General features: G+C 40.0%; 1 protein-coding gene across 1 annotated transcript in view; it reads left to right on the top strand.

Moving 5' to 3' along the window:
* Positions 1–11,009, top strand: part of Magi3 (membrane associated guanylate kinase, WW and PDZ domain containing 3) — a 192,090-nt gene that overhangs the window by 152,331 nt on the left and 28,750 nt on the right. Inside the window, exons 10-13 of the mRNA XM_021159113.2 lie at positions 2,383–2,988; positions 4,592–4,623; positions 6,754–6,910; positions 9,883–9,974. Coding sequence (XP_021014772.1) covers positions 2,383–2,988; positions 4,592–4,623; positions 6,754–6,910; positions 9,883–9,974 — 887 coding nt within the window. The remainder of the gene's footprint in view (positions 1–2,382; positions 2,989–4,591; positions 4,624–6,753; positions 6,911–9,882; positions 9,975–11,009) is intronic.

Raw genomic sequence — 11,009 nt, 5'->3', positions numbered from 1 at the left:
TGGTCTACAAAGTGAGTTCCAGGACATCCAGGGCTATACAGAGAAACCCTGCCTCGAAAAAACGAAAAAAAAAAAATTAGAATGAATTTAAGAGTCATTTAAGGATAACATGTTTGTACTAGTAGCCAGTAATTTTCTTGTGTATGCTAAATACCCATACTTTCCTGAGTTTTGAATAGCCACTTAGTAATGACTCAGAAAGTACATTAACAATTATAATAAAACTTGGAGGGTTTTTAAATTATAGACTTGAATTTTGAGATTATAACACTTGATATTAAGATAATTAATAATTTGACATTTAGGGGATGTCTCAGTGGTTAAAAGCGCTTGCTGGCCTTTCAGCTGAGAACTGTCTGTAACTCCAGCTTTAGGGAACCCAACACCCTGTCCTGTCCTCTGTCTGTACTGCACACACGTGACATATACATTGACACAGACACACACTCAGAACAAATAAATGAGAATATTAAAACAAATCTGTCTTTAAATGTATTAATTTTATTTTTTTTTAAAGATTTATTTATTTATTTATTATATGTAAGTACACACCAGAAGAGGGCGTCAGATCATTACGGATGGTTGTGAGCCACCATGTGGTTGCTGGGATTTGAACTCCGGACCTTTGGAAGAGCTAAGAGCTATCGGGTGCTCTTACCCACTGAGCCATCTCACCAGCCCGTATTCATTTTATGTATATGAGTATACTGTGTCTTATTTTTTATTAATCATTCCATTCATTTACATTTCAAATGATATCCCCCTTCCCGGTCACCCCTCCACAAACCCCTCATTCTATCCCCCTTCTTCCCCCTCCCCTTTGCCTCTCTGAGAGTGCTCCTTTGCCCACTCCCACCTCACCCCTCTATCATCTGCCTTCGTTGGGGCATCAAGTCTCCACAGGACCAAGGGCCTCCCCTCCCAGTGATGTCAGATAAGGCCATCCTCCGCTACATATGTATCTGGAGCCATGGGCCCCTCCATGTGTGCTTGGTTGGTGGTTTAGTCTCTGGGAGCTCTGGGGGTTCTGGTTAGTTGATACTGTTCTTCTTCCTATGGAGTTGTAATCCCCTTCAGCTCCTTCATTCCTTCCCCTAGCTCTTCCATTGGGGTTTCCAGGTTCAGTCCATGGTTGGCTGCATCTATATTGGTCAGGTGCTGGTAGAACCTCTAGGTAGACAGGATTCTGTCTGCAAGCACATCTTGGCATCAGCAATAGTGTCACGGTTTGGTGCCAGAAGAGGGCATCAGCTCATTTTATAGTTGTTCATGAGTCACCATGTGGGTACCGGGAATTGAACTCAGGACTTCTAGAGTCCAGACAGTAGCAGTACTCTTAACTGCTGAGCCATCTCTCCAGCCCCAACTTTGTAACATTTTTTTCAACACCATGTGTCCTAATTTTTGGAAGCCTCAGTGAAACAAGAACAAATTAAAGCACTTTTATTTGTCAGTAAGCTTTTAAATAACTATATGAAATAAAAGCAAATAGATGAGATAATGAAGTTTTATTTTATTTTGTTGTTGGAGAACTGATTTCAAAAGTCAAGGTGCTGCTTTAAAAAATTGCCAACTGTTAAAATTCCGTGAAATTATTCTATAAAATGAGCATAATATAAAGGAGGAAGAGAAAATTAAATCTTATAAGAATTAATTGATCTTACCTTCCAGTATGTCAAATATATAGTCATTGCTTACCTTGATTTTGTTGTTGCTGCTGCTTTCGCTATTTGAAATCAAACTAACAATAACAAACAAAAAACCAAAAGCAAAATCTACAGAAACAATCCTAAAGTAAAATAGGTGATGATCTAATGTCATTCTAATCTCCCTATTTCTTAAAAATCAGAATGAGCCGGGCGTGGTGGCGCACGCCTTTAATCCCAGCACTCGGGAGGCAGAGGCAGGCGGATTTCTGAGTTCGAGGCCAGCCTGGTCTACAAANTCTAGGTAGACAGGATTCTGTCTGCAAGCACATCTTGGCATCAGCAATAGTGTCACGGTTTGGTGCCAGAAGAGGGCATCAGCTCATTTTATAGTTGTTCATGAGTCACCATGTGGGTACCGGGAATTGAACTCAGGACTTCTAGAGTCCAGACAGTAGCAGTACTCTTAACTGCTGAGCCATCTCTCCAGCCCCTAAAAATAAATCTTAAAAGATGCAGATATTTGTGTGTGTGTGTGTGTGTGTGTGTGTGTGTATTTTAGAGCACAGTCATAACATAGCAAATGCATATACTGTAAATCTCTTTTCAACAGTTACGAACAATTAGAGTTTCAGAATTCAAATGTAGTTTCAGATCTTGTTTTTTCCCTTTCCCCCAACAGAAAGATTAACTTGTTTGGTGGTTTTAATATTTTAACATGATTATATTTTATCAGGTGATGTTATTGTAGACATCAATGGCAACTGTGTCCTTGGTCACACCCATGCAGATGTTGTCCAGATGTTTCAACTGGTACCTGTCAACCAGTATGTCAACCTTACTTTATGCCGTGGTTATCCACTTCCTGATGACAGTGAAGATCCTGTTGTGGACATTGTTGCTGCTACCCCTGTCATCAATGGACAATCTTTAACAAAGGGAGAGACATGCATGAATACTCAGGATTTTAAACTGGGAGCAATGGTTTTGGATCAGAATGGAAAATCAGGACAAATCTTGGCCAGTGATCGTCTCAATGGTCCATCTGAGTCAAGTGAGCAGAGGGCATCTCTGGCATCATCAGGCAGCTCACAGCCTGAACTAGTGACTATCCCTCTGATTAAGGGCCCCAAAGGCTTTGGGTTTGCAATTGCTGACAGCCCAACTGGACAGAAGGTGAAAATGATATTGGATAGCCAGTGGTGTCAAGGCCTTCAAAAAGGGGATATCATCAAAGAAATTTACCATCAGAATGTGCAGAATTTAACACATCTCCAAGTCGTAGAAGTCCTAAAGCAGTTCCCAGTAGGTGCAGATGTTCCATTACTTATCTTAAGAGGAGGTGAGTAACACGCGAGGATGACTCTCACACCAAGCATCACCCTCCCTACAGGCCGGGCAGATTTCCCTGGCAGTTAGCGTGCATTGTCCTTGGGGCTCTGTCTGCATGTTTCAGCAGCAGTGTATTTTTTAGCTCTGTGTGTTGGCTATTGGTGGTTTCATTCATGTCCATTATGAATATAATTTCTTCCCCATGATAGACTTTTTAAAATTTGATTTATAATTTTAATGATTAGAGAAAATCATGATACTATGTTATTTCAAATAAATACATCCTCTTAATTTCATTCTCTCTGTTGATAACAATAATAGAAATTGACTTTTTAGCCTGTACTACACTAGAGGTTTGGAATGCTAACATATTCATGTATGAGTAAAACATCTGGGAGGTGTTAACCTGACCAGTATTTTAAGTTCTATGATCTGCCTGTATGTGTTAATTAAACCTCACAATGCTTATGTGAAAAAATGTGAAGTTTTTCATTTTTCAAGATTATCAACTGACATGAATTTTTCCTAGACATTATGAATCTAATTCTAAGGACTAACTACAAAGTTGTATTTCAATAGACTTTCTTAAGTCCATGCCATCGAGTGACTAGTGTTTTAGGCTTTCTTCTTTATCACCCTGATTCTTAGTTTTTATATTTGAGGTACAAAATGACTTTACATCTTAGGAGATGTTTTCATTATTCTCATTTCTTTGACCCCTTTTGGTGTTTTTTCCAAGTGATATATAGTACAGTATTCTGAGAGCCAGGTTAAAAAGCATCTTTGTTATGGAGCTGACAAATGATTCAGTAGGGTTCAGATATGGGCAAGCCAGGCAACCCATGCATACCTGTAACCCTAGCTCAGAACAGGGTGGAGAAGGAAGGATCATGGGGGCTTACTGACTTTCAGCCTACCTGAGAAAATATGAGCCTTGGGTTCAGGTAGACACCCTGCCTCTGCCTCAAGGGAACAGGCAGAGTGTGGTAGAGGAAGACATTCAGTAACCTCTTCTGGCCTCCATGTGTGCACATTACTAACAGTCCTGTCTTCATGTCATAAAGTGGGTAATTGAAAACCCTTTTTAAACTTCCTTTTAGTTTGTTTCAGAAGAACCAGAAGAAGTAGCTAAAGCAGATGGCAAGCTGAGGTGTACACACACACATACTCACATATACACACATACTCACATATACACATACACACTCACATATACACATGCACACATACACATACATATACACATATACATACACAGTCACACACACTCACATACACATACACACACACTCAAAATAAATGAACAAACAGATATTTAAAGGAAATATCTTTGTAAGTGCTTGAGAGTTTTCTAACAAATATAATACAGAGGCCATGGTTTGATATTGGATGGTTGATGTCAGTGTTCTGTCTCTCTGCGTACTGTTTCTGTGATTTAAGGAACCTCAACTATTATTAAATGGTTTTCACATTTATGCCTCTGGAGATAATAGTTGTTTAATGCCTGACACATTGTTGATACTAGATAGAATTGAACTTTCATCATAGATATTAATAATGTTTGGTCTAGGAACATTTTCTGTTTTTAAATTTTGGTTTTGTTTTAATCTTAGGTCCTTGTTCACCAACCAAAACTGCCAAAACGGTGAGTAATATGGTGGTCCTCCAGTGTTTTTCTCACACCCTGAAAGAACTGCCTCCTTTCTTCTGGAGAGCAGCTCCTTGCTATGAAAATGGCTGGGAGAAGTCAGAAAGGTATATTGCCCTAGACTTAGATCAGAAACGCCAGGTATTGATAGGAAACTCCCTTTGCAGGCTGTGCTGGCCTGGTGATGGCTGGCTACTGGAAGAGCACTTAGAAGCCCAGGCTACCAGTGGTCCTACCTATTCTCCAAAGTCATAAAGTGGGCAGTGGAAGAACCAGTGTAATCATCCTTTTAGTTTGTTACAGAGGAGCCAGGGAAGAAGTAGCTGATTATCAAGACAGATGCCAAGCCATTAACACATCTCCTTGCTGGTGTCCAAGGAAACCACACACTAGTTGATCATAATTTCATGGAGGTTGTAAATCCCCAGACTTAGATGATCCTAAATTTAAAACTAAGCAAAACTTTCCAAAATAATTGTTGTCTTCTGAGCTAAATCTTCTTGTATCAAGTGATAAGACTAATGGATCTAAAACTGTGTCTTCTTTGTTATTCCTTTGAATAACTGAAAAACCTACTTACAGATCCAGATAGAGAAAATAGACATTAAAATGGTTGTGTCCAAATAGCACAATCATTGTAGAAGAAACTCTACCAGGCTTAACATACATTTGTGGATACACACATGGATATAATGACAGTTATACTTAAAACCTCAGCTTAGTTAATGCTTTGTCCTACTGGGAATAGAAAGATGGTTTCTATGAAAAGTCTTAGGTTTTTAAAGGAAAGATGACATAGTATTAAATACGTTAATTCCCTCCAACACACTAAGTCTGCAAAAGTTTCTGTTGAATGGATCAGGGCATGCAGGGTGGGACTTGGAGGGCAGTTATCATTTAGGGTTTGCTTTTTTATGGGCTCTCTGTACCATTTAGTTCAGCATGAATAGAAGTTCTTTCTGTCCAGTCAGTTAAGATTGCACTGTATTTTCTGCATTCCTCGCCTTCCTCTAGCAACCATTTTAGTTCTGTGTTTCATGGTAAGTTCCCTTGCAGCTATGGTGACACTGAAGACAATGATGGAAGGCTCTAGTGACCTTTAGGGATGCTGACAGAATCCTAGAACATGTGGGGGAAGGGGAGGTGGCTCTGTCACCTTGCTGCTATCTCACTGAGTCTGGGTCAGTGAGGGGTTCTTTACGGCACAACACTTGGGAATGATTCACCTTTCAGTACTCCTGTATAAGCTGATGCCCCTGCATTCTTGTCGGTGCTCATTATTATATATGCCTGTGACTCTTCTCGCAACAAAGAATCAGGAGGGCAGAGTTGATCTCAAACTCTCATTTTAGGCTAGTTTTGAAATTTTTATTTGAATTTGTTATTAAAGAACTCACTTTGGAGCCAGTGAGATAGCTCAGTGATTAAAGGTTCTTGCTCTGCCACCCTGACAACCTGAGTTGGATGAAAAATCCTACAGGGGAAGGAGAGAACTGACTTCCTGAAAGGAGTCCTCTGACCTTGCTCTGCACACCCACACTCACACACCACAAATCATGATGAGAGCAATGATGATGATGATAAAGAGAATAAAGAAATAACTGCCTGACTGTTTTGGGAAAGCTGTATTTGTATTTTGCTTTTCCTTTTCTGACTGGCCAAAATGGGTGTTTTCCAAGATTGTTTTGCATTGGCCAGTAAAGGTTTAGTCATATATCAGGAGGTATAACACTCCCAACCCAGTTTCTTCAAAAGAATATTATCTTAAACATCATCACTGGGAATTAAAGTTAGTGAGTGGGAGGTGGCTACCTTCTATTTAATTATCTTCATCTCCAAATCTTTTTGTGTCTTGGTGGTGAAGGAAAGGGTAAGACCGCTTAAACATAAAACCAGAGCCCTCCAGTTGAATCATTATAGACTCTTTAAATAATGTAAGTAACTATGTTTTAACCACATAGAGATAGCTGTGTAAGTGAGTCTGTGGGCATACAACCAGTCTTCTGTAACTTTGCCATCTATACAACTCTGCTTAGTTAACACCCACAGTTTACACCATGGTTCTGTAAAATAACCAACCATCTTATTGTTAAAATACTAAGTAAGACCCTTTTATTTCTATTTCAGAAAACAGATACAAAAGAAAATTCAGGAAGTTTGGAGACTATAAATGAGCCTATTCCCCAGCCGATGCCTTTTCCACCCAGCATAATCAGATCAGGATCCCCGAAATTGGATCCTTCTGAAGTCTACCTGAAATCTAAGACTTTATATGAAGATAAACGTAAGTAGTTGTGAACTATTTCAGGGGAGTGTGTAACAAGATCAATTTGCATTATTTTAACATTGGAACCCTTGTCTCACCCTCTACAAGCATATTGAGATATTATTCCTTCAATCCCATGTTAGTGTGATCCTGAGCCTTTACTGAATATGTTCAATATTCATTCCTTTTCTTCAAAACCATAAATTAAGTACAAGCTGTCCGCTAGATACAATGTTAGGTCCATTGCAATATAGAGAAAAATAATTATCTGCACCTACAATTTTTTTTATTCACTTTACATCCATCTCTCACCCCTCCTCCCTCTCACCCTCTCTCACAATCCTTCCTCTCATCCCCCATCCCTTCTCTTCTAAGCAGGTAAGGGGCCCCCTAGGTATCCCTCCACCCTGGCACATCAAGTCTCTGTGGGGCTAGACACATCCTCTCCCAGTGAGGCCAGACAAGGCAGCTCAGCTAGAAGAACATATCCCACTGACTGGTAACAGCTTTTGGGATAAATCCAGTCCAGTTGTTCAGGACCCATGTGAAGACCAAGCTGCACATCTGCTACATAATGCATGTAGAAATTTTATTAATTCCAAACTGAGCAAACAAACTTGTGATGGAATAAGCGTATATGGCACAAGCAGAGTGGCACAGCGGACGTGTGCTTGGCTCAGCCATGAGGATGGGGTTCAGAACAGGTGCATAGAGCCTAGCAGGGACAGAGTAGAAAGATACACTGGGTACAGTGGGATGCAGAGTAAGCAACAGCAAGTTTATCAGCATGGAAGGTACGTAGCACCAGGCAGTGCCTTATACAGGAAGCACACATAGCCTTCAAGGATGAGATGTTATGAAGAAGACAAAGGGAGGAGTACTGTACACTGGCTTCCTTGGCCTGTGATCTGCAGTATGGCTACAATTGGCAGGAAAGCCAGAGGAAGAGTACAACAGATCATGGACAGGAGAAAAGGAAGCTGAAGGGTGAATGAAAGAGAAGCACAGAATGCACTTAGCTGTCGGGAGAGAGTGCTAGTCGTATGTGTTAGAAAGATGTTTCTGGCTGGAGGATGGAGGAGGATCAGTCTGGTAAGTAAGAGGAAACCACAGCAGACTTCTTAAAGGAGGCAACTAGGAGAAGAAAAAGTATACAATTAAGAAGTATCCCTTTTACAGAGAGAGTTCCAGGACAGCCAGGGCTATAAAGAGAAACCCTGTCTTGAAAAACCAAAAAAAAAAAAAGTATCCCTTTACACTAATTTAGTTACTGATAAATCTTTTCTGAAGTAAAGCTTTAGATTTATTTAGGCTTGATTTTTTAAAAATTTACTTGTTTTTAAGAAATAGAGAAGGGAGTGGGAGTTGTGATTGGGATGTAAAGTGAGTAAAAGAAATAAATTACTAGGAAAAATGTACTGCATTGTAAAAGGAATACACAAGTGGAAATAGTATATGTAACTGACTTCATTGTAGGTAGCTAGTTTTGCATCTTCATCTTGGTACCTGCCTACCATGTTCAGAAAGAAGAGGACCAGGGCTGGAGAGGTGGCTCAGTGGTTAAGAGCATCGACTGCTCTTCCAGAGATCCTGAGTTCAAATCCCAGCAACCACAGAGTGGCTGACAACCATCTGTAATGGGATCTGATGCCCTCTTCTGGTGCCTGAAGACAGCTACAGTGTCCTCATATACATAAAATAAATAAACCTTAAATAACAAATGCAAACCAGCCAATTTGTTTAAAAAAAAAAAAACAAAACAAAACAGAGAGGAGAGGAGCAAACCAGCTGCAAGCCTAGCAAAGGAATGATTTAAACTATGATGTGTAGAGCCCTTCTTCAGGCTGTCCATTCATTCTCTGATATATTTTACTATTGCTGTGAACTGTGCACTGACTGTGGGCCCACTGTAAAAATGAGTTTGACTCACGGATTCTCCTCCTTTCCTTTTTAAAATTTAGTTTATTATTACTGTGTGTATATGTGTGTAACGTGTATGAGTACATGCATGCCACAAGCACATGTAGGTGTAGAGGTCGGAGAACAACTCTGTGAGGCTGGTAGTCTCCTTCACCCCTTCCACTTCTTGTCCATAGTCATAGCAAGGGACCCACAAAGCCACATTGTGAGCCTGACTCATCTAATTCCAGTGCTTTATCTGCTGGGGTTTGGTGTGTTGTTGTTGCTGCTGGCAGACGGACCTACAACCGTGCTCCTCATTTGTGTTGGGCACATGTTTCACCACTTAGCCAACCACCTCTACCCTAATGTTCCATGATTCTGGTAGGAAGTATTCATCCAAAGAGATTGCTTCTAAAGAATTACCAGGAAATTGCCCTACACCATATTTCACTTGCTTTTTATGTAGTTTCTTGGCAGTTTATCTATTTTTTCTTCTTCTTAGTAAATTCATCTTTCTTATGAATAAAGCTAACATTTTCCTAGAGACAAAATCTTAGACCTAAAATTGACTTTTCTGAATAAATATTCTCAATGCATCTAGCTCCTTAGGGACAAGATTGTGGGGGGCAGGCCTGGCATCTGGGGAGTCAAGCTGGGGTTTAAATCTTAGTTCTGCCAGTTATTGGAAGACATCAGGTGAGTTATTCAGGCCCTTAGTTTACCCATCTAGAAAATAGGGCCATTAGGAGATACACACCTGTTTCTCTTTTTCTTTAAAAATATGAACATTTTACATATTTAGGTTAAGTAAAGAGCTCATATTAAATAGTTTTTCTTAGACAAATCTATTTGCTTACGAGTAGAAATAAGGCATTTTATGGGCTCTCTTTTCCTAGTATTTAAAGTACCCTGCTCAAATGTTAACTTAAATCATTTGCATCTCAGCTAAGCTCTCACGTATATTTTCACATATCAGGTGTTCTGAGATTATAGTTTTTGAATGCTCTATAATAGTTTTCTATCAAATATTGAGCTTTATTTTAATCCTTTTAAAATAAATTATATTTACATATTCTTATTTTCCTTAGCACCAAACACCAAAGATCTGGATGTCTTTCTTCGGAAACAAGAATCAGGGTTTGGCTTCAGGGTGCTAGGAGGAGATGGACCTGACCAGTCTGTAAGTGCACACTGTGGGATAGTGATGGTCCTGGAGTTGTTTGTTGTTTGGTTTGGTTTGGTTTGGCTTGGTTTGGTTTGAGGTTTGGGGTTTTGAAACAGTGCCACATGTGGCCTCTCTAGCCTGGAACTCCCTGTGTAGACCAGGCTGGATTCAGAGTCACAGAGAGCATCCTGCCACTGCCTCCCTTTCTGGAATTAAATGTGTGACCATCACATCCAGCCCACTGCTCTAGTTAATATTCTTGAATGGAGATTTGGTGGAATATAGTTTGTGTTAGTTACTTTTTATTACTGTGATAAGGCACCATGATCAAGGCAACTGAGAAGGAAGAATTGGTTTGGCATATGGTTCCCAAGGGAGGCATGAAGGCATGGAGCAGGTACCAGTGCAAGAAACTGAGAGATCACATTTCCACCTACATGTAAGAAGCACAGACTGAACTGGAAGTGGGGCATGGCTATACATTCTCAGAACCCACTCCCAGCATGCACTTCATATTGTAAAGCTCCATTTTCCTGAAGCGTGACATCACTAGGGACCAAGTGTTCAGAAAACTAGGCCTGTGGGAGACATGGCTCATCAGACCACTGCGTTGGGAATTTTTGTTTTGTTTCCCTGCCCCCCCCCTTAAGTTTAGTGGTGGCCTTTCTCTACACAAAGGATAAACAGGCTGAGAAAGAAATTAGGGAAACAACACCCTTCACAATAGTTACAAATAATGTAAAATACCTTGGTGTGACTCTAACTAAGAAAGTGAGAGATCTGTATGATAAGAACTTCAAGTCTCTGGAGAAAAAAATCAAAGTCTCTGAAGAAAGAAATCAAAGAAGATCTCAGAAGATGGAAAGATCTCCCATGCTCATGGACTGGCAGGATCAATACAGTAAAAATGGCTATCTTGCTGAAAGCAATCTACAGATTCAATGCAATCCCCATCAAAAGTCCAACTCAATTTTCCACTGAGTTAGAAAGGGCAATTTGCAAATTCATCTGGAATAACAAAAAACCTCAGATAGCAAAAACTCTTCTCAA

This window comes from Mus caroli, chromosome 3 (genome assembly GCF_900094665.2).
Source record: "Mus caroli chromosome 3, CAROLI_EIJ_v1.1, whole genome shotgun sequence".
In the NCBI taxonomy this organism is placed as follows: domain Eukaryota; kingdom Metazoa; phylum Chordata; class Mammalia; order Rodentia; family Muridae; genus Mus; species Mus caroli.
Note: the sequence above shows the minus strand (reverse complement) of the source record. Positions and strands in the feature narration are given on the sequence as shown.